The sequence below is a fragment of the Papilio polytes genome, unplaced genomic scaffold, assembly GCF_000836215.1.
Source record: "Papilio polytes unplaced genomic scaffold, Ppol_1.0 DF824047.1, whole genome shotgun sequence".
Classification (NCBI taxonomy): Eukaryota; Metazoa; Arthropoda; class Insecta; order Lepidoptera; family Papilionidae; genus Papilio; species Papilio polytes.
Genome location: NW_013525157.1, coordinates 1,933,689 through 1,958,141, shown reverse-complemented (window position 1 = coordinate 1,958,141; position 24,453 = coordinate 1,933,689). Strand labels below are relative to the sequence as shown.

Below are 24,453 nucleotides of genomic sequence, written 5' to 3'. Positions count from 1 at the left end.
AAAAACAACAAAGCTTGTTTTATACTATGATATTTAATCAAGGTTATCAAATATGATTCACACATTCGAAACTTAGAAGCAATCAATGTCATGTTAGTAAAATATCATTGTTAGAGCTTTGGAAAATCTGTGCTTGGATAACGTAATCGCTAACTACAAGTGACAAAATAACGCATACCGATGCACATACCCAGTGCGTACAGACGAATATCCGGGTGACACACTGCCTACAAGTTCACCATGAAACTTGTAAACAAGCTATTTTATTCGCACTCTAAGGCATCAACATTTGTTTAGAAAATAAAAACTATTCTGTGTCCTTATTTCATTAAAATTTAAGTGTTTTGTATAATTTTCTTATATGCCCCCTAACTTAGGGTAGGCCCTGGTGCTCCTCGCGGAGGCCATCGGTAACGACGCGGGTTTTCTCTTCCGTCATATCTACAGAATTTTTAGCGTTGCCGGTGGTCAGGTTTAGGGCCCTGATGTCTCCGTAGTGCATTCCCAAGAAGTGGCTGGTAGCTATGGTAGGAGAGCAACTATTAATTGCAAAGCGTCATTAGGGGCAGCGGTAGTGTTCCATTTGGAGATCCCGCGGCTCCTTATTATGGCAGTTGGAGGCCACCGTGGGGTTTTAGTCGGCGCAAATCCGACATAAACACCCTTGTCCATGCAAGGGTGGTATGCGTTAGGCATTTCCCCACGTTAACAAAAAGACTCCAAGCCCTTCAGTGGGGATGTATAGTGATGATGATATGCAAATTTTTTTCAAATCAATTTTCATATATCATGTATGTACATACATATTTCCAATATATAAGCATTTTGTTGTTGAACTCTTAGAGGTCAAGGCTAGTAACTTTTGTAGGTTTGACATTAAACTTGAAGTGACTACTTTATAATTGAGGTATTATGCTCATGTCAATAGTGTAAAAACCCGAGAACTTCGTTATTACATGGAATAAATCTTTCACTTTCATTTTATGCCTCACTAGTACAGTATATTGTGGTACATCAAAATAAAATAATAAGCTTATTCTTAGTGTACTTCACTATTTACAATATTTCTGTTTTGGCAGATTTATTATTATAGCTTAAAATTCAATACTAACTTTCATATGTAGCTTAGTTTCTTTGTAATTATTACTTACTTTAGTACCTAACAACCTTATAAATAAACGCGGTATAAAGTTAACTGAGTATAAAATAGATTTGTACTTACATTTGTTTAGTTTATTCCTAAGTTTAACTTTATACCACGTTTATTTGTAAGGCTGTAAGAGATAACGGTGATCATGTCAACAGTTCAAATTGTTTTGTTTAATTGTCTTTGTATTCCATTTATTTCAAAAAAGAAATCCAACCGTTATTAATACATGAGACGAAGTTAATTGAACGATTTTTAACAGCAAAATAAATTAGAAAGAATTATGATAGATTTTTGCACGTTTATGGTTTAGAAGAAAAAATATAAGAGCTATTTTCTTTTTATTTTATCTAAACGAAATTAAAATTCTCATTGCGAAACTCGTTTTCACATGTATAGGTAAAGACTTTGGTGATATACCCAATTATCCTTGGTCAGTTTATTACGATTGGATGCGCTGAATATTGATGTTCTGTTTCGGTTTGTTTTTTTATTAAGATGAGGCACATCTCGAGCCGATAGCAACAGATTCGTGGCAATAGAAATTTATATTTTTTACTAACAAATCAGCATATCTTTTACAAACCAGTTTAATAATGAGTGTTTGTTATACGAGAGGGCGATTGTAAGTCATTTTAAAATTGTTATTTTACCTAGATTTAAATATTAACTAGAATTTAATGATACCCTTGGACATTACGAGCGAACAAGATATTTTTTTTTTAATTTCTGAATTACATTTGGTGAAAAAAAACCTTTGGTGTGTTAAAAATATACGTCGGTATATGACGACGGCAGCTATTTGGTATGTGCAAGTGTCCTTTTTATATCATATGCTTTGGGGATAATGTTGAAAACTGCTTACTTATAGAATAAGTTACCTTGCTATGCAACCGAAACTTGACTAGTGTGCTGCCTATTTGTGTATCGTGTAAGGCAGTTACTTAGGCGTCGGTGTACGACATGTGGTCTATAAGACGAATGTAACATTTGCTGTAGATGGTCTCGTTCTATCATACCCGTCACTTATTTTTTTCCTCTTTATCATCTTTTTATGTTTTAAACTTGCTGAATAACAGCAGTTTTTATATGTATTATGGGTACAGAAGCTCAAGCGCCTTTTTTTACCTTATCACCTTTTCTACATAAACGGCCAGCAACAAGGATCGAATCACATCAAAATTCCATCTCTCTCCATCAGCGAAAAAAATACCAACCGTTTTTTCAACAACTTTATTAAAGCTAATATTTGAGACAAATATGATATTATGTCGCTTATACTTAGATAAATTTATAATTCGATAATTGCTGTGAACTACACTAGTGTGTTTTATTCCTGCTGATAGGTTTTCGGGACAAAGGTGTCTCGTCAATGTATTGTGTTATATGAAGTCGTCGGGTTCGCGCGGCGCGTCCAAGTCTCGGTAGTGAACGACCGGGCGGAACTCCGCGGCCTCACCCCTTCAAAATAAAGCATGGATTAAAAACTCACCCAACGCTCGATTCACTCAAAACTTACAAACACAACTACATTTTGCAGTCAGTGTAACCTTGCATTTATAAACTGAGTATGAACATTATGTCTATCATGTATAGTAAAATTTGCGTATAAGAAACTTAAGAAAACGAAATGTTTCTTAACCAAAAAAAAAAAACCAGTGATGAAGAAAGGTTTGCTTTTTTGCAAAATTAATATACTAATAATAGTTTATTAAAGAATGTATAGATGCAAAGTCCCACACTGATGTTATCAATGTTTGTTGCTTACTTTAACATCGAAGCTAAGTTTAAAAGAGTGACTGTCACAAATCTCAGCTTCCCGGGAACAATACAGGGTTAAGTGTTAATTAACAATTAACAATAAAAAAATGTTTCCATAATCTCTAATATTTATTTATTATCTTACAACAAACGAATTATTAGCATGAAACATGTACTTATTGTTAGATGAATTATCAATGTTATAAAATAATAAGTTCGCGTATGAAAAATAATATTAGAGAAAAACAAAATCAATATAAATAATAGCTGAATTGAATGTTGGTCATTAACAATTATTACATACATTAAAGTATTTAGTACACAAACCAGAAAAGTATTAAAATGCAAACATAAAAGCCAACAAAAACATTGTGACACGGTCATTGTTGTGATTTTTCTTAATAAATTGACACAAATTGTACAAACATATAAAATTTACTTGTATATTTCATACTACATTGTATGATTTTAAATAATCTTTCAAATAACAACATTTTCAGAATGAACAAATCACCCATCTGATATCGGAATGTTGCTGTGGTTAGAGCACGAACAAGTCTTTGACCAACCTATCGCAAAACTGTTTGACGCGCTTTGATTCCTAGGAAATATATGGAGGTGGTCACACTACTCGATTTGAGTTTAGCAACTAAACTGTTGAATGGGCTGCGCAACAATCGGTAATCGACACTCGCACAACAGTTGTGATATAGTTTAGTCAAATGCGTACGCCCGCTCTTACTATAGCAATCGTCACAACTTAGAATATGTCACCATTGTCCGGGAAGTCGAGATCGTTGTATGCAATAATGGGCCGGGACCGATCCACGTTTTCCCTGCAAATTATACCTCAAAGCTTAAAACTTGTTTATTATAATGTTTTTGCAAGTATAATTTCTTGCGAAGATGGTAAAAAGCAAAATGTCAATAGAACAACGTCTTTTGATAAAATACGACTGCTCTGGGAAGATAAAAACAAAATGTGTGAAGCTTACAGAGCAAATGCAAATGCAAAGGTCAAGCACAAGCAATACAAATAACAATACGCGCTCGTTCGTCTTCGCTCATTAGATAGTGGGCGATTGCATAATTAATTAAGTTTCCATCTAGAACATTATTAAAAAGCTAAAATAGAATCCCAAAAAAAAAAAACTATTGAGCCTCGCTTCCCCTATAATTGAACTAACGAGATTTTTTTTTTATTTTTGTAATGTTTGTACACTAAATTGTAAATTTCAAGTTACAGCACCATTGGAAGTGTCTTAAAATTATGATTGAACACGCAGTTTTGTAAGAAGTGGTAAATTTTGTAGTCTACTCTAGTAATAGTCATAATTTGTACACTAGGTTTAAGTAAAATATATTTTGTCAATGTAAGGAATTATGATATGATGTTCAAAATTTCAACCTTTTATCTTTATCCACAAAAAAGTCACAAGGGTGGCAAAAGTGCCTTGAATCGCTTTGAGTAAAGAGTTCGGCCGTGCTCGTCTCGGCGGGTGCACTGCTGAACACCCAGATTAACCCAAACAAAATTACTCTTCGTTCCTTCGTCAATTAATAAAACGGACTTAATTTATTGGATTACATGATTATATTTAAAAGGTCAGTTTTAATATTTACCCACGCATAATTCTCACGATATAACGTAGGCAAGAGAAGTATGAAAGAAGCGACCAAAATAGATTAACCCTAAGTCACTGCTGTTTTTTTTTAATCTAGAATCTAGACGTCCGTAGAGAGATTTAGTTTGATGGTTTAAAACATAATCACGCCTATCTTATATTAATCTCGAAAATAAATATAAAACTAGCAAGTCAGTGTAAACTGAGGGCTCACGCATACATATAGGCGATATATATAGGCGATGTATAAATAAAGATATATTTTTTATTCATTTAATTAGATCACACAGGTAATAAAATGATGCCACTCTTTAAAAATTTATTAACATTTTAGAGATGCAATACTCGTAATAATTCTTATTATAGAAGTTTTATAGTCTCCTAATAACCTTTCGTCCGATTTTATTTTTAAGTTCGTTTTAATAAAGAGTGAATTTACTGTTGTTACAAACTTCAGAAAAACGATGTTTTAAAAAAAATTTAGCATTGAAGTTTCTTTTACTTACATTACATGCGATTTTTTACATTACATTTTAACGTTACGAAGGCGTGAACTGTAGATTTTCATGTATATATTAAAGTGTACCTATAGTGTTTTATAGACAACTAGCATCTGCGCCTGCGACTCCCTCCGCATGGAACATCAAAAGTAATTACCCTACCAGACTATTCTCTACAAATATATCAAATTTCTTCGAGATCCGTTAAGTCGTTTAGGCTACAAACTCTAACAAACAACCATCTATACAAACTTTCGCATTTATAATATTTGTAAGAAGTCAGTAATACAAAATAGCTGACGAAGATTCAATAATATGTACATTTGTAGTGCTACAATCTAATTAAAACACCAAGACACGACGGTATTGTAGCTAATAATAAACTTACTAGTTAATGTGTTATGTTTTGTAAGTATGTAACTATTTTAAGTTGCTATTTATTTAAACTCGCAGTTTTATATCTAAACATTGCACGTCATATAAAAAAAATAATTACCATTAAAAATAGCTTTTACTTTTAAAATTTCCAATAAGATTCAACATTAAATATCACATGCATAATGTATGTTTAAATTTGAATTGATGAGGCATGAGAATATTTTCTATGTTGATTTCTTGTACATTTGTGAACACTGAAAAACTTATTTATTTTATTAGATTTTTATAAATCATATTGTAAACACATATTTGTATTATATTCCTGTGTAGAACAGGATGCAGTTTGAATTTATTATATAGAAATCCATATTTATCAAAAACACGTGTTAATCTGAGATAAGGATGTAGTAAAAATATTTGTAAAACCACATCATAATTGTGCATCAATTGCATATCTAATCATATACTTGCTTCGTGTGGTAATAACATATGAAACTTAATTTATATAAAACTAGCTGTTTGCTATAAAACTAGCTGACTTCACCCGCGTGAAATGGAAAAAAATAGCCTATGTTACTCAGTGATTACGTAGCTTCTTAATAGTGATAGAAATAGGCCCACTAATTTTTTACTTATTCCAATACATACAAAAATACAAATCTTTCCTCTTTATCACATAACTAGCTATTCCCGTGCGACTCCATCCGCAAGAAAATATAAAAATCATTATTTTATTGTTTACATTTGTCAAATTCTCAATTGCAAATGTCATAATTAACGTTATCAAAATAACCTTGGTTCCTTGATGTTGGCAGCTCGTAGCTTATGGTCTCTTTCCTACATAATGGTCTTTATCTAATTTATTTGCCCCTTAAGTTTAATGGCGTGAAAATATATAGCCTAAAGCGTAACTTAAGTGTAGGGCCTTTTATTAAAAAAAGAATTATTCAAAAATATGCTGTTATTACTGAGATCTTACGCCACAAAGAAGTGTGTATTTACGCTTTATTATATTAAGTATAGATATAGAAGTATAGATAAGTATAGATATTAGTATAGATTGTTTGTATTTTTTATAATGAATCCGGATCTGGGGCAAAGTTATTATGATAATACATGAAAAAGGTCGGTGATGTTATATTTATTTGTGAAATACCTTTATTATTAGCAAGCATAAACTTTTATGGGGATATGGAAAACATGTTTTGTTGATCAGAGAGTGTTTGTTTTATTTTCTATCAATTAATTAATTGTGTAGTCGTTGCAAAAATATTAAGCAATCCATAAAAGACGCTATGGTTGTTTTATTTACCTTTTAAACTTAATTTGTATGAAAATCAAAAATAAATAGAACTTTAACATTATTATCTGTTTTGTTGATATATAAATATTCCACTTTATTATCATCTAATGAGCGAAGATAGGAAACAAACATAATTTAAACATACAAAACTTCTGCAACTGTAAAAAGCGTTTTTAACTTAGTAACTAAATAAATACGACTTTCAAAACAAAGCAACTGAGGGGTGTGGCACGAACATTTGCGATAATGTATTCGTAGCGTTATCGATAAAACTTGTATGACAATTGTTGGTGAATTTTACGCCCGACAGAGGCTGCAGAAATCTCGAGTTTTTGTCGATGTTGATATCGATGCGAAAACTTTTACGGAAATTTTCGTGCTGGGTGCTCTAAGTCGGAATTAAAAAAAAAAACAAAGCATGCAATGCGCTGATTATTAAAAAATATTACATTATAACCTCACATATAAACTGTAACAAGTAATCAGTACAGTTAGGAGTTACATTTTCTGTATACTAGGTTTCGCCGGTAACTCCGTCCGCGTAGAATTAAAGAAACAAAAGTAGGCCTATGTGTTCTTCCAGACTATCCTCTACATATTTACTAAATTTAATCGAAATCCGTTTAATCGTTTAGGCTACTAACTCTAACAAACATCCATCTATCCATCTAAACTTTCACATCTTACTGATATTTTAAAAGTGAAAGTTCAGATGGATGGATGTTTGTTAGAGTTTGTAGCCTAAACTGCTGATCAAATCTCGATAAAATTTGGCATAGATGTAGAGGGTAGTCTGGAAGAACACATAAGCTACTTGGTTTTGTTTTTTAATTCCACGCGGACGGAGTCGCGGGCGAATGCTAGTTTATAATATTAGTACGATTTGTATACAGTTGATATGTATGCTGCAAAGTGCGGTTACCTGGGCCGAGAGAAGCGCGGATGTCGCGGCGCGTAGGGCGCGGGCGGGGCCCAGCCGCCCCAGCCCCAGCCGCGCGCGCCGCCGCCCCCGCCGCCGCCGCCCCCACCGCCACCTCCGCCGTATCTATACATAATTCACATTTGTCGAATAAGCGCAGCAACTGCTGCCCAACATCGGCATTTCTAATACCATATTTTAAACTATGAGGAGACACAAAGAAAGTTGATATAGGTTGGATGTCCGACACGCACACCCCTCAAATGCAACGCTGAATTGCTCCCGATTTACGCGTGTCTTCTGTGTGGTTGTAGTATTACTCCGGGCGTAAGGGCCCTATAAAGCAACTCATTTACTTATTTCATCTCCGAATCTTAGTGGTGGGTTACAGCTACTTAATAAAATTACATAAATCTGCAAATTGCAGCGTATTTCGCGTGTTTGAAGCTTCAGATCAGTATGCCATAATCACTTTGTTATATCAGTATAAAATGTGTGTATGTATATCGTGTGTGTGTGTATGTGTGCGTGTGTGTACGTACGGCGTGGCGGGCGCGGCGTGCGCATGCGCGTGCGCGTGTGCGGCGGGCTGCGAGCGCGCGGGCGGCTCGGGCTGCTGCGGGCGGCGCACGTCGCGCACGTACGCGTTGAAGTACGACACCTCGCGCCGCACCTCGTCCACCTGCCCGCACAGACAGTTCACATACAATAACAGCCTGACAAATAAACGCGGTAGAGTTAAACATAGGAACAAACTAAGTATTAGCAAGATTTGTACTAATATTTGCTTATACTCATTTAAGTATCTTAAGTACTCAAGTACTTAAGTATTAGTAGTACTTTAAGTACTCACTAAGTTTAAACCGCGTTTGTTGTATGTCTGGAAGACATTGCTTATGCAAATAAACAGTAAGTTATCGTTGCTATAGTTTAATAAATCACTTCATTGGATCCACTATTATAAAAACACTAGCTTTCGCTTACGACTCCGTCCGCGTAGAACTAATAAAAACAAAAGTAAGTAGTCTATGTGTTCTTCCAGACTATCTTCCACATCTATGACAAATTTCATTGAGACTCATTCAGCTTTTAAGATTACAAACTCTAACAAACATCCATCCATCTGATTTTTAGCATTTATATTATTAGTAAGAAGTAGGATTAAAAATAATTAAAATACCTTTTCTGCATGCTTGTTGAATATATGTTTTCTGATAAAATCTGGACCTTTAAACTTTTTCCCGCTAAGAGGGCACAACCATTTGTCCTTCGATAACTCCTGAGTGTTAGCTTGAATAAACTTCTCCACTTCCGCATCAGGATCCTATAAAATAACAAAACATTTCAATTACATCATATATTACAAATATACACAATAAAAAATTTTCATTTTCCAATATAAAATTACCTTTATCCCGAGTTTCTGCAACTCTTCATCAGATAACGGTTTAGCGTCTTGTAGGAATGAAGACATTTTGCTTTCAAACGCTTTAATGTAATCTTGTATTTCTTGTTGCGTTGGCTTAAAACAAAAACATACAGTAATTTACAAGTAAATAAATATTAATTATACATTAATTTCGGTAAGAAACATTTATATACCTTGTTAGGCGGTGGTCCGGAGCGCGCGTGCATAATGCCGCAGCGGTTGGGCATTTCGTCCTCGTAAGGGTACTCACAGTGGTTATAATAATCCACAGAGTGAACAATGCGCAGATACAGCACGAGGCGGTCCAGTACGCGGATCAGCTCTGGGTCGGGCTGCTCCGTCGTGCTCGGCTCCGACGACGCTTCTAATCCGAGCAACTCTTCCTCCTCTGTGGACGCTTCCTCGATCAGATGTTCCGTTATCTTATGCAGCACAGGATTCTTGGAGTTGAGACTGAAGTTCTGTAGATTAGAGTTAAATGTCAATTACTAAATTAAAAACTTATTTTGGTCTGTTCACACAGACCAAGTATAGAGTAGTCGTGTATAGCTCAATTTTACTTGCGACTACCTGTTGCTCGCGACTTCGTTCACGTACAATTAAAAAAATTATACAAAATATAGCTAGCCTATATTACTCACAGATAAATTATCATACTAACAATGAAAGACTTTTTAAAATCGGCCAAGTAGTTTTTGAGTTATGTATATAGCCTAAATAAGAATTACAGATCTGATTTTTACCGATATGAAAACGGTTTTGTATTATCGTTTAACCCTTAAATGCATGATTTTTTAAATACCCTAAATTGAAACGGGTAGTAAATCATAGATCAAGGGAAAAAGAAAAAAAAGTATTTAAATAGTCTATTGAGTATGGAAGGGAAGTCTGGGATATAAATGCATCATACATTTCAGGGTTAAAAGCCGTATAAAGTGTAGTTACATCGGGCGAGGCGAGTTCGTCTGCGTCGTGTGCGTCGTGTGCGTCGTGTGCGTCGTGTGCGTCGTGGTGCGGCTGCCAGAGGCGCGTGCGCGTGTCGAGCAGGTGCGCGAGGCGCGCGGCGAGGCGCGCGTCGGCGCGCAGCACGCCGCGCTCCAGCGTCAGCCCCGACACCGCGCGGATGCGCCGCTGCAGGTCGCGGTTCACGATCGCCCCCAGCTCGCACTCGCGCAACTAACGCACACAAATATTTAGTATTTTACAAACATATATCAAAAAGTGTATAAATAATATGAGACAAATCTACAATTTAACCTATGACAATAAATAAAACCCTTATTATTACATTATACTTTTATATTTCCTACTTACATTCTAAATGCGAAAGTTTGAATAAACAGATGTTTGTTACTAGGTATCGTCAAAGCGGCTGAACGGATCTCGATGAAATTTAGCACAGAAGTAGAACATAGTCAAAAGATCACGTAGGCCACTAAAGACATTTTAATTACGCGCAGAATTCGCGAAAGTTAATCTATGTTAAAATTCATAAATTTCTTTTTATATCCAAAATAGGTGCAAAGTGTAGTTACGCGTATGTTGTTGAGGTTCCAGCAGATGTCCTTGATGTTGACCTCCCTGCGGAAGGTGACCCAGCCGCGCCGGAACCAGCGCCGCTCCGGCAGCGGGTCCGCCAGCGCCACGCGCAGGAACCCGCCGTAGCGCTTGCACATCTGACAACACAACATTTATATTACTACTCTATACTTTTATATCTATATCTATACTATAATATAGCTTAAACACACACTACTTCGTGACGTAAGATGTCAGCAATCACATGTTATAGAATAATTTATACGTTATTAAAAAGCCCTACACTAACGACACGCTTTAGACTACATATTTTCACATTATTAAACTTGGGATAGGGACTATAAACTACAAACTGACAACATCAAGGAGGCAAGGTTGCCATGGCAATTGTAATTGTTATCCTTCATTTTACTTTCAATAATATAAACAATAAAATAAAGCTTTTCAAATTACATGCGAATGAAGCACACACAGGAACAGCTCGTAAAAAATAAATGTCCAATTAAAAAAGTTTCTTTGTATACTTACAGCTTCAACTTCTGCTTTAGCTATAGAAGGCGCTAAATTTCTCAAAAATATCGAAGTAGTTTTGTGCAAAGCTCGAGACTCTTTCTTCTCCACAATTACGTCATTTGTGGCTTCTGATTTTTCTTCTTCTTCCGTCTTTTCTTTATCCTGAGCTGGTTTGGGTTCCTCTTCTATTCTTTCCACACTTGGTGACTTTTCCTTCTGCTTAGGAGATTTGTCGGGGGTCTTTGACTTGGATTTGGATTTCCTCCGAGTGGCAGATTCACCCTCGTCTTCTGAACTAGAGGAAGAAGAACTAGATGATGATGAACTGGAAGACGACACAGCTGGTGGAGCTGAAATGGATATTAATATAATTTATTACAGTTATAACACTTTCTTGTCTTACTAATATTATGAATGTTTAGTTTATATGGATGGATGTTTGTTGGTTCGCAGCCTTAACGGCTAAGCGGATCTCGGTGAAATTTGCCATAGATGTAGAGAAGACTGGAAGGACACATAGGCTACTCGCTTTTGTTTTTTTTTTAATTCTACGCGGACGGAGTCGCGGGCCTGAGTGATAACTTACGAGGTTCTTTTTCTGGTGGCTTCTCTGCTTCATTGTCACTGCCAGGTTGGGAATTAAACCTCGAGAACATCTTCGCTTGCTCCTGAAGTTGTCGCAAATGCGGGTCTATCTCCATAGTGAGAGGTGCAGTTGGCTTCGGAGACTCTGCTTTCTTGTCCTGTATATTAAATTCCATTATATTACTTAGGTCAGTTATAACTTAGTAATACAAATGTATATGTTCCGTACCTTATCCTCCTCTGGCTTTTCTTTCTCTTCCTTAACTTTTACTTCATCAACATCAATCACAACTGGTTTTTCTGTATTGTTTTTATCTGAAGTAAAAAAAACAAGTCAAACCAATTGTTAACTATTTTACATTTAAAATATATGGATGGATTGTGGGAAAAAGGATATGCTTAAGAGTGAATTTAGATGTAATGGTTAGAGAGATTTAGATACTGTGTCTACCCTCTAGGAACAAGGGCAAGTTGAAAATGATAACAATGTATAACAAAAATATATATACCTGGTTGTTTCTCAGCAGTTGTAGAGTTTTCTTGCGATTGTGGTTCATCAAGAGCCTTCAAATCTTCGTCAGTTCCGCCTTCCAACTTGATGACAACTGTGTCAAGCAGTCTTACTAATTTCTCAGACTTCTCCACATCCACAGTCACCTTGTCTAGTTCCCCTTGCTCCAATAACTCCAGGAACACATTTAATCTGCTCTGTTTAATTAAAAAAAATAATAAGTAAATTAGAAATATACGATAAAATTTTATTTGATACATAAGTAAGGTAAATTTTACATTTCTCAAATTTGAGAGAGCAAGAGAATGCAATTTTGTTATTGAAGCAAATTTACCTTCAGTGCCACCAACTGCTCATTTTTACGTTTTACAGATTCCTCTGGATGATATTTGATCTTGAACCTAGAAAATATCAAGATTATTTAATTTAAATAGTAACAATAAGTATATTATACTACAGAAATAATAATCACAATTAGACCAACTTCCAAGATCATTTGTAGATGTACATTTCATTGATAACTATAAAATCATAAAATAAATATCTGAATTATTTAATTATACATAGACACAAACAACTATTGTTTAAGAAGTGCAACAAAAAATAGAGAACGAAAATGAACATAACACTGAGAAATAAAAATTATTGGGAACTATAGAATGTGATAAATAAATGGAAAATTGGTCTAATAACCACACAAGCTCTTGTCATATCCACATATTCTGTTGATAAAAAAAAAAACTAAAACGACATTAAATATTTAAAAAATCTTCAGTCTCACCTGCTCCACACATGTGGACTATTTAAACCCTACCCCTAACATAAACGAAACCTGTAGCATTGCGCGCTACCGGTCAACGCGAGAATAGCTAGCTACACACATTTAACATTTGTACAAAGTTTGATTATAATTTTCGTAACGATGTGCAGCAAATCCACGCGAATACGCTGTAGACTGTAGGGAAAAAAGGTTACAATTAACATTTGCGTAGTAACATTAAAAAAATCTAGGCAAACTTACAGCATACAACTCACATGATTAAAAAAAAATCACTAATTAAAAACAGGGTTATAGTAAGTTGTTGCTTAGATTTTTTTAATCACCAGCAAATATAGGAAAGTGTACACTACACAAAAGGCACATTTTTTTAAGATGATCACATTTGTTTACAATCCTCTAAGAATTTTCCTATTTAAAGTTACATAAACGGAAAAATTAAGAATAAATACATACCATTCTTCATCTTTATGGGCTACAAAGAATTCATTGAGCTGTTGTCTTCTGAACTCCAATTTGTATTCATTATATTTCTGAATAGAATCATCTACTGTGATAGAGTCGTCTTGTGCAGCCAGGAAGGCTTTGAAAGACATCATTGTGGGAGGACCATCCGAAGGCCCCATTGGTAAAACTGCATCTCTGTAATCAAGTCATTTTTGTAATTGCTTTTTTTAACATTATTAACCAAACTTAATGAAATCTAGGCTAGATTATCTACACTGACCTTGCCGGTACTGGTGGCATAGGTTGTCCATATCCCTGATGTGCTGGATGTGGCCCGAAGTGATCATGACCCCAGCCATAGGAGCCATACGTGTCATGAGGCATGCCTCCATATCTTCTGTCTTCTATGGGCCACTCGGGTCTAATCCTCTTGGTTGGTGGTCCTTCTCCTCTCACAGGAGAATACCCACGACTGGCACTGGCTCCGCCCCTGTAGTCCCTGTAGTCAGGACCAGAACGACCTCCTCGAGATCTTCCCACCCAACAATCTCCGATATTATTCCATTACATTTAAAATTACCTACCTCAACAAATTTGAAAAAGCAAAACAAAAAATTCAGTTATAATTTCTACTCAAAAATAATAAAATACAAGAGAAATATAACGAACTAATACAATTTAGCAACAAAATAGAAATAACACAAATCTACAGAAAAGAAAAGCCATTAATCAAATGCCACTCCACTGAGCATTCTAGTAAATAATTGACTACCTGATTTCTGGTGGCTTGCTGCGTCAGCGTAAGAAATGAAATATTTTTAATAAATAACTGCTTACATAACTTACACATTTATATTTCATAAATTAGTACATCAATTTTGATGTCAACTAGTAGACTAGGAGACAAGTAACTAGTAGATAAGTGCTCAAACCAACATTTTAAATAATGAAAACTGTTATACCTTCCAACTAATGCAATAGAACGTTTGGTAGGTTTAGAAGTTTGAACTAGGACATCAGGATGTTTGAGAGAGTGAGGTTGGGATCTGAAAAGGTTATTTTGATAATAGGACAGAAAATCTTTCTAGCTATAGGAAGGACGGAGAAACTAGGAATTCTTAACAAGGTAATTAAGTAAATATTTACCTTTCTGGCCATTCTTCTCGACCACGGCTTCTTTCTTCCCTCCGATCACTACTCCGATAACTGCTTCCTTCGGCAGTTCCTCTTTCGCCACGAAATTTATCGCGTCTTTTCCGATCATACTCATCATCACTGTCAGCCATTTTTAAATTTATTTCTATTTATTTAAAACTACAATTTGTGATATTTTAATATAACTTTTGTGCCTATAAAGTAAATCGTAAACGACGTAACGTAACGCCAACCTTTCATACACAGATTAAAAAAGAAAGAGAAATAAAAACTAAACAATGTCAAAATGTGTTGCCAGTATACAGTAATGTTATGTTTATGAAAAAACTAAAAAAAAATCATTTACACAGGTCAATCGTGCCAATATTTAATTTGATTTCAGAAACAAGATTCATGTTGTGTTTAGTGAAATTGTTAGATTGCAAGAAATATCAACGCCATCGCAACAAATCGATTGATTTCGTATGTTCGTTTTAGCAATTCAATGAGTTTTCATTTTCGTTATACAGTGAAAAACATATTAAAAATCACAATCTTTATTTTTAAAAATAACAAAACCCCAGTAATTAATTAAGAGACATTTGGCCCAAGTCCCAAGAAACACTTATACAGTTTGTTTTCGATGTGCGGTGGGTAATAAACAATTTAATAATCCTAAAACTGTTTTATATTTCTTGAACTCACAATACCCGTAAATATTTAAAATCTCGCTTAAATTTATATTAATTAGTATAAAAATAATAGACCATTTAGACGACAGATCGACCTCTTAATAAGGGTTTCCACGGCATGTACCACCTTAATTCATTCAAAGTACAATACTATTTAATATTACTTTATAAATATCAAGAGGGCATCTCCTATAAGTTACATTAAAAATCGATTAATTTACATCAACATTATATCTTTACATTTATTGCGACAATGTCACTAGTCTTGATAACAATGGTACTCGAAATCAAAGTACACAACACATACGTTGCAGATTGTCTGAATGAGTTCAATTACTGAGCATTGTATGCATTATGCCCAATTTAGATTATTCTTATTCACTATTAGTCTAAACTGGACAATATAGCATGTACCCGAGAATGTAGATCTTTATCTAAGGACAATGAAGTTCATCACTATTATCTCCGCAATCGTCACGGCCATCGCATCGTAGTAGTCTAGGGATGCACCGTTTGTTTGAGCAACGTATTTCGTGAGCATTACAGCCTCCGTCGCAGCCAGTGGGCTCGTCGCTATGGTCGCTGCAATCTGCTAACCCGTCACAGAAACGCGAAGATGTTATGCATTCTCCATTCGTGCACGTGAATTGATAGTCTGGACATTCTGGAATTAAAATATTTTATTGGTTATATTTAGATTTAAGGTAAGGCAGCAATTAATCCATTTCAGGTGCAACTTGAACGGTACTTTTATACTTAATTAGATCTTAACACTTTTTAACTCTATGATAATTTTTACAATGAATCTTACAAAGGGTTAACATTTCCATGACTAGAATACGATGACTTTTATTTCATTAATTAAAAACAAGTTAAACCGAAGTTGTTCAAATTGATCCTTTTTAAGTTAATATAAATATTAAAATTGTCAACTTAATATCGAACGACATTCGAATATAGAGGAAGTAGCGTAGGGAGGTCCGTTAGGTCTCAATGAGCGCATTCGTAACCTAGTTTCGTGAGCAGCTGAACGGTATAAGTACGATTTACATTCATTTATACCCGGCTTTCTGGGTCAAGAGACGAAAAATTTATTATTCTAGGAGATGGATTTAGATGTTGATTCAGGATTCTAAAATAGCAGTGTTTTTAGATTTAATTAGCAAGAAAAATTATTATCTCCCAAAATATGACTATCGTAATTAGTAACGAAAGACCCAGGTGGATTTAATTTTTTAAATTTTAATCTCAAGTACCGATTTTATGTCAAAGTGGAATACGTTGTCAAACAATGATTTGTAACTTTAAGATTACGTTATAAGTAACTAATATAAATATTTCGCTGCACAAGTAGATACCTGGAGTGCAGTTTATTTCGTCGAGGCCGTCCCAGCAATCGATGGCTCCGTCGCAGAGCTTGGCTTTAGGAAAGCATGATATAGACTGGCCGCACCGAAACTCTTTTGTTAGGTCGCAATCTGGAAAATATTTTTATGTTTCATTGAATGTTTCACTTTCAATCTTTATATTGTTTATCCCACATTAAAAAAATGCAAAACAAGATCTGCAAAGTAAAATTCATTTTAGGCCACTATAACATTAGTAATATCGTAAAAAAAAAATAAAGGACCAATTTTAGGGAGCTCACCACAATGCATTTCATCGGAGCGGTCGTAGCATTCAATAGAGCCATTGCAGTGGGCGTGCTCAGATACACAGAAGCCGTTCTTGCACCGCCACTGACGCGCAGCACATACCACCGCGCTCAGCGGCCGGCATACCCGCACGCCACGCGCCTTATCCACCAGATGGCACGCCTCCGTCTCCAGTGCGCACAGCCCACCGCAACCTGGAACAATTAACAACATACTCGTGTTACACTTGCCTCCATAAAGAGCAACAGATTGTTAGAATTACAGGCGGAGTAAGCAAATCTAACTACTAATAATATGAATGCGAAAGTTTAGATGCATGATTGTTTGTTAGTATGTCTCTCAAAAACCGTTTAACAAAATTTGAAATATGAAACAGAACTTACTGTCTGGAATGGTGCACAGAGAATAGACACTGTGGGAAAAATACTAATAAAACAATGAATCATTCTTCAAAATCAATCGGTTGATGGATCCTGAATCAATTAAAAATTGAGAGAGAATCAAAACTAAATAATGATACAATAAGTAAAATTTATTAAACATACGGCACCTGTTGGATCTTCGGGATCTATTGCTATTTGACAAACCGATGTTCCACTTGTTTCTTCTAACATACACACTTCGGATTTTTGGCACTCGCAAAATTTTTGTGTGATATTTCCTCCAGTCATCGAGTCTTTGTTTATCTTAAAACTAGGTTGAGTTTTATTCCCTTCTTTGGGATACGTCTTGATATTCTTTCGAATTTTTGTTAAAAGATTTGATAAGAAAGATATATTTTTTGCAGTTGTCGTAAATGGTGCAAGTGTTGTGTCAATTTCTGTGCTTCTAACAGTGGCAGTCAAAGGCAACTCTGAATAAATACTGGCAGTCGCTGAAGTAACTTCGTTTAAATCTATATTTTTTGTTGGCACTGCGTTTGTACTAATGATATTGGTGGCTTGTGTTTCATGATGTGACGTAAAGTTTACTAAAATTAAACTAATTATAACGATTGCTAGTATCATTATGCTTATTGAGCACACTTGTAATTGCGTTCTTTTCTTTATAGAACTTTGAGTCAAGTCTACGAAGCAGCCGATTTCTTTTAGACTTTTTCTTAATCTTCCTTGTCCTGTAGAGATATTGGTATCATACGAGATACATCTAAATTTATGTTGTATACTAGAGTCAATATCTTCAGATATTGTTGGAATCGTTTTATTTGAATTGACAATTTCGTTCTCGCTTAAATATCTGGCTAAACTACCTTCATCACAGCTGGTTATTTTTTCTAAGTCATCTAATTTCGATTCCGTTCGCCTTAAACTAAATTTCTCTCTCGGAGTAGAATATGATTTTGGGGTAAAACTTTCATTTGCAGACTTCAATTTATAATTTCTTATCTTACCTCTACACGATGAGCAGTATTTAGTTATTTTGTTATCTGTAACTGGTGCGTTTATGATTGTTCTTCTTAAACTGCTGTTGGACCAAAGATGTGAGCAATACAACGATTCTAAATTACAACTAGAATTATCAACAACGTAACTTGTTGTAGGCAAATTGGTTTCGTTGTTGTTCAATAATGGCATCTTGTTTTCAACAAGAATATTGTCATCTCCTTAGCATAGCAAATATTTTATGGGGCATCTGAAAAAGAAAACTCTTATTACATTTTTGAACCGCTTTTGGATGTAATAATTATTAGCGTCTATATATTAGTAGATATACCCTGGTAATATACATTTAACCTAAATATACGTAATTTCAATAATTGCAGTCACTTTACTACAATATACAATGCGCGCAAAAGCACAAGGGACCATCAGAATTATTGTACGTAATTATCATGTATGATTATAATAAACTTACATTTGTTAATATACTTACCCACATATTAAATACTAACAAATGTAAACCATTAGTGAACTGATATTTGACCATAAATTTAATAGATTTAGCGACGAACACTGATTCAACTACGTAATCGATACTTTTAAAAACCAAAGTGAAAGTATCGTAATGAAATTAAATATCTGATATTTACAATCTTTTAGCGCTACAAATTATTTTAACAGGTTTCTTTTTGATAAATAAATGTAAATATATCCTCGCTTATATTTGTAATACTTAATTGAAATTTAAGTCCAGTGAATACAATTTTAATTACTTTGGAAACCGTATCCCTAAGTGAGTAAGGATGGTTATGTTAGGGGACCATAGTCGTAACGTTTATTAGTTCTCCAGTTACCATTTGTATATCTAATTACCTTTATTGCTCCGTTAATTCTAAATACGTTTGTTAATATTTAATGACAGTAATTTAGTTAGTATAAAATTCTACTGGGCCGATTAATCTCGTTTGGAACTAAGATATGATATGTGTATTATTTATTAAATTCTGTTTAAAAAAAGTATCAATACAATAAATACTAAAATTATTTCCTTAAATATTAACCTTGTCATGCAATGCCATTAAGTTCTCGTAAGATTGTTGTACGTGGGTCTAAAATCTACTAATAATCCACGGTCGCGTCTTTCGGCAAAAAATAAAAATCTCGTATGCAATTTCAATAAATTGATTCAATGATACAATTACTTATGCAGTCATTTAAAGTTTAAAATGAGACACTGAATGTTAACTGTAAGTTAAGTTACTGAAACATTAATTTTTAGATAAACATAACAGTAGGTACCAAGCCCAAGTCCGCTGTAATTATGTATTTAGTATTTTTAAAAACACACGCACACATCGATAGATTAAGTTAATTCCACTTTAAGTTAGTTTCAGAAAATTCATGATGTCAATCCATCTAGTTGATCTTTTTCATAAAATATACGACCTCGACTTTATAGTGGGTTGAATTAAATCATGATTTACCTCTTACACTGAGTTATACACAAATCGACAATTACATAAATAATGAATGAAAGAACTTACTTGTGATAATCACAGGACAATATTACGTAACACTAAAAAAAATATTAATTTAATTTAAAAATATTGTCGGTTGGAACTATTGGTGCACGAGCGGGTTGTGTGCAGCCGCGTGTCGAGTATGGACTGCGTTGCCGTTGACGACGTCTAAACAACTTTGCACCAACACAACACCACCCCGAGTACCGTAACACATGGAGAAAAGAGATGGATTTACGTAAAAATACCCTTGTATGACAAGGACGTGATAACGGGGTTGACTACAACATGGTTAGCGGCCAAGGCCCGTGCCCAGCCAAGAGTAACACGCGCCACGTTTTTATTCAACTGAATGGACAGCTGTTCGTTGAAGTACCCTCGTAAACCTAATAAGTGTCGAATGCAGAACAGGTTGAAAGCAACCGACTATAATTGCCATATAAATAACTGAGTCATTGTTCCGCAAGCTAATTCGCAAATGCATCGCTACATACCGCAAGTTAGTATTTTACGTTTAGCGGTAGTTCGAAAGTATCCCACTAAATTTTTCATTGAGTTACAATGTAATTATTGGCGCTTACGAAAAGTATAGAAGATTAATTTTATATTTAGTTTACACTGTACATACAACATTTTAATATGATGTATTAATGTTAAGTGTATATTACTTTATATTAGTAAGTAGTGAAACAACATATTTGTTGTTTCTATTAATCGATACTACTTTCCACTCGGACCACAATTTTACCTGCAGATCATGTTGCGATCTCGGTAAACTAAACTACACTCTGTTAGAATATTGCGGTTTAATATCTGAACCTGTGGAAAACACTACGAAAACAATTTAAACATTTCACAATGTAGTGGTAGATGCCCAAAACTAATCTTAAAGTCTACTTATTAAATGAAAATGTTCGCACACTAAAGTATTGTTAATTTATAGAAAGACTTGCTTTCGCCCGCGACTCCGTCCGCGTGGAATGAAAAAAAAAAACAAAAGAGAATAGCCTATGTGTTCTTCCAAACTGTCCTCTACATTTATATCAAGTTTCATCGAAATCCGTTTAGCCGTTTAGGCTACAAACTTCAACAAACATACGTCTATCTACACATCCATCTAAACTTTCATATTTATAATATTAGTAAGAAGTGAGATGGCGAAAGCTTTTACTGCGAAAATCTTTGACTGAGTTCAGTCATGTTGGTATAATTTGTCTTTTTAATTGGTCTTATATGCGTTTTATTAGTTTACAGCATGACTTTATATCACCCGCATTGTTTAGATAGCGTAGCAGCTGCAGTGAACATTTGGACTTTTAAATGTTAATACTGCTACAGTTAAACTGTACAATATCCCTTCACGCCGTGCGCGAGATGGTCAGACGACATCGCGGCAGTGGCGGGTTCGGGTTGGCTGGACGTGGCGAAGGACAGAGAGCACTGGTCAAAGTTGGAGGAGACTTTTACCCATCAGGGATCCATACAAACATTAAAAATAAAAAAATAATATATAAGTCTATAATAAAACATAAAGTAATTGTATGGAATGTATATAAAGCTAAATAAATAAATAAATAAATATCCCTTCACGCATAAGTTTAAACTGTACAATTAGATAGTTCAGTTAAAACTGAAGCTATTTGTTGCAACTTGTATGTATGGTCAAAGTTATCTGATCTATTTTTAAAAAGTTTCATTTTGAGGGAAAATATTTCTTTGATCCTCCACGGTGCGACATATTTGAAATAAGATAACTCCTTACGTTTCTTTTCGTAACGTAAAAAATGGTATTATCAGACGTGCCAATTGGATGTTCTAAAGTGGATTGATATATTAATGACTGATATCTAGTTTCATCCAGTATGTGTAAGGTCTGGGCTAACGAGTCGTACCGCCCGACGCGCAAGGTGAAGCGCAATAGCGATGTTACCTTTGTATGTCAAGATCTCATCTCTTCTTTGTCAATTTTCATAAAATGAACGGACCTTCTAGATTCTAGAAATATTTTCTCATAAAACTATTGACTTTTTTAAAATCACTAAAGTAATGTAACTAATGTAGTTGTTTGATTAAACACAATTTTCATTTTAGTTTCATAGAATCACTTGCTACAATTTGTAGTTACATTTTATTGAAGTCGTGTGTTTACAAAAGAAAATTTAAGGTGCAAAATCATACAATTATAAATTATAATGTCATGCGAACCCTACGCTATTACTTTAATATTCCTGTACTTGTTTTTCTTTTATTTTTCGGCCTTGAAAGTCTTTGGTTAAACTTTTTTAAAGCTAAAGGTGCCTTGGGCGCTCTAGTTATATTTAATGCAGTCGTAGCTCGTAGCCACTTCTTCGTCTATGCGGCGTAATAAAATCTTTGAGTAGTCGCATTTGGAACATTTTTATAAATTAAAATATTAAGCTACATTATTTTAAATTATTTCATTAATACACTATTTAAGGTACAAATTAGTAGTTTTTTAAAAATATATAAAACTTAATATTATAAGTGTTAATTACTAAAAGTTAATCTATTAAATTGAAGCGAACATAAATGATAATTTGATATAGTGATGAGTGTAAACAAAGTTTAATGATATCGACAATGCTTAGGATGACATCTCAAAATGAAGTATGTAAACAATGCCTCATTCACCTGTGCGTTGAGGGCCCTAGGTGGGATACTGGGAGCTGGCAGGTGGCGGCGTGCAAAAGCCGCTGCGGCCGGCGACCGGCGACCGGCGAGTGCGGTTGCGGACGGACGCCAGCGGACGCCAACCGGCGACCGTGCGGCGGATGGCGGCACAACTCTCACTGCGCGCGTCGCGTGTGGTTGTCACAGCTCCGCGCTCAGCATTTGCCCGGCGCTCTCTCGCCCACCTCACCCGCCAGTCCGCCACACGCTCGCATCGGCGGAAAAGCCTCGGTCCTCAGTGCCCTGCCACACCACCGTCGGAGTGCGCGTAACGAACCTCGCGGTTTCTCTTTGAATTAGTATGTGAATGCGACATTTTTTTAACGTTGTTTGTTCTACGCGAAAACGAGTGAAATGTTATTGTTCGCTCACTGATCGCTACTTCGTGCGTTTACTTTTCTCTGCACTCGGACGTTACTCCATGAGGAACTAGTGTTATAAGTTTTAAGGTGAGCCTAATGTATTTTTAAATCGAGTCCATGACACGACGATATTGGCAATGGTTTTGCGATTATTTTTTTTGAAAAAATTAATAATGTCTTGGACCATTAATATCCTCGATGGACTTAGGTATTTACTATGAGGTACATTACTGTGCGAGTGTATATTTCAATATCAGTGTCAAGAAAACTATGTTTATAAGATACGATTAAGTTAAGACGGCCTACTTCCAATCGTCCGAAGTGGAGTGACCAAGTAAATACTGTGTCAGTATGTTGGTCACAGGTTGTGATGCATTAAGAATTCTTATTATTTTTAAAAGGTGTGAGAAGTCACTTATATGATTTAACTTAATTGAAATTGATGAAGTATTTTTATGCATTCGGATAACATTGTAATTTTAAGTACTAAATATTTTAAACCGGAACATATTCAAACCAAAAGCAACAGTAAAAATAAAATGAATACAGGACATTTAACATAATTATATACCTCGAAGCATCAATTATTTGGTTCGGAATAACTATAATAGCAATACGCAAACAATGTGTGTCGTCTAACCGTATTTTGGCATTACAAAAAGAATCTCACTTAACAGGAAATAATAAATACAATATTGTAAAAGTAGTTCATATATTTATATAACCTTTAAATAATCACAATACATAATTCAAACAACATGATGTAGATAATTGAACTTCAATTTGACCCACAACTCAAAACCAAAACCCCTTTCATATCGTAATAGCAAACACTAAACTATTACAATAATAGAAACACACGCTTAAAGCTTTGGATAGATATCAAAAAGCTTTCAAAATAATCTAAGATTTCCGAACGCCGTAAAGTTTAATTTCACTGTTTCTATTTCAAATTAATCAGTAAATTAACTAAAAAATATCAAACTCGTATCTTATAACACTTTAAAGATACAAGAGTAAGTTAATGTTTATACTAAGAAGGTGGGTTACATACAACATCGGTTTCACTTTTTCGTTACCAAGTCAAGATCGCCGAATGACGCAGTCTTTGCCAGTTGAATACGCTCTCTCTAGCTGATATTTATACGATTACGCATACCGACGTCGCTTTTTCAATCTCGAAAGGCAAATACTATGACTATAAAAGAAAGGATTTTTTTCATCTACTTACAAAAAACTACACCAAATCTAATGTGACTCAGACATTTTAGTAGAAAACGTAAATATAATAGTAACTAATAAAATTGTTGCCATTTATTTACACTATCGAATTTATTTCACCGATATTAAATAAAAGTTTACTTTGGCAAGAAATTCAATCCAAGACTAGCGTGTAAGTTTAGTAACTAGTATTGGATCTTAATTTATACTTTACCAAGTAAACATAACTTACATTAATTTACTAATAATAACTTAACTAACTAATTTTAAGCAAACAAAACTTTTTAATAAAAAAACAAAACCGACTTCCAAACAAAATACACTAAAAACAAAACAAAATGCACTAAAAACAAAACAAAATATT

General features: G+C 34.7%; 3 protein-coding genes across 7 annotated transcripts in view; 1 reads left to right on the top strand and 2 right to left on the bottom strand.

The window, feature by feature from the left end:
* Nucleotides 1-2,389: 2,389 nt before the first annotated feature.
* On the bottom strand, nucleotides 2,390-14,830 carry LOC106100679 (serrate RNA effector molecule homolog). Its single transcript, XM_013279645.1, has 16 exons — nucleotides 14,582-14,830; nucleotides 13,716-13,967; nucleotides 13,445-13,630; nucleotides 12,545-12,611; nucleotides 12,209-12,407; nucleotides 11,929-12,014; nucleotides 11,701-11,857; nucleotides 11,130-11,464; nucleotides 10,598-10,738; nucleotides 10,008-10,238; nucleotides 9,236-9,523; nucleotides 9,042-9,155; nucleotides 8,814-8,957; nucleotides 8,176-8,315; nucleotides 7,637-7,759; nucleotides 2,390-2,608 (listed from the first exon to the last, which is right to left on the bottom strand). Exons 1-16 carry the CDS (start codon nucleotides 14,719-14,721, stop codon nucleotides 2,530-2,532), a joined length of 2,682 nt encoding a protein of 893 aa, XP_013135099.1. The 5' UTR covers nucleotides 14,722-14,830; the 3' UTR covers nucleotides 2,390-2,529.
* Nucleotides 14,831-15,110: 280 nt separating this feature from the next.
* LOC106100568 overlaps nucleotides 15,111-24,453 on the bottom strand; it is a 16,492-nt gene continuing 7,149 nt past the window's right edge. Inside the window, exons 1-5 of one of the 4 annotated variants that reach the window (XM_013279455.1) lie at nucleotides 22,468-22,550; nucleotides 17,467-18,548; nucleotides 16,910-17,110; nucleotides 16,620-16,739; nucleotides 15,111-15,925 (exon numbers count right to left, since the gene is read on the bottom strand). In XM_013279455.1, coding sequence (XP_013134909.1) covers nucleotides 15,696-15,925; nucleotides 16,620-16,739; nucleotides 16,910-17,110; nucleotides 17,467-18,490 — 1,575 coding nt within the window. In that variant the 5' untranslated portion in view covers nucleotides 18,491-18,548; nucleotides 22,468-22,550 and the 3' untranslated portion in view covers nucleotides 15,111-15,695. Of the gene's footprint in view, nucleotides 15,926-16,619; nucleotides 16,740-16,909; nucleotides 17,111-17,466; nucleotides 18,549-19,839; nucleotides 20,370-22,458; nucleotides 22,551-24,453 lie in introns of those variants that run through there. The other 3 variants (XM_013279457.1, XM_013279454.1, XM_013279456.1) reach the window with 3 other exon arrangements.
* Nucleotides 22,644-24,453, top strand: part of LOC106100565 (sphingomyelin phosphodiesterase) — a 21,672-nt gene continuing 19,862 nt past the window's right edge. Inside the window, exon 1 of one of the 2 annotated variants that reach the window (XR_001225445.1) lies at nucleotides 22,644-22,955. The gene's annotated coding sequence lies outside the window, so the exon portion shown is untranslated. The remainder of the gene's footprint in view (nucleotides 22,956-24,453) is intronic. The other variant, XM_013279451.1, reaches the window with a different exon arrangement.

Excerpts from the sequence above, each read along its gene's own strand:
- LOC106100679 (XM_013279645.1), bottom strand. The coding sequence starts at position 14,721 with ATGGCTGACAGTGATGATGAGTATGATCGGAAAAGACGCGATAAATTT. Across the intron at positions 13,968-14,581 it reads CGAGAAGAATGGCCAGAAAG|ATCTCGAGGAGGTCGTTCTG; the intron begins GTAAATATTTAC and ends TTGGGTGGGAAG. Across the intron at positions 7,760-8,175 it reads CACGCCGCGCCCGCCACGCC|ATACGGCGGAGGTGGCGGTG; the intron begins GTACGTACACAC and ends AATTATGTATAG.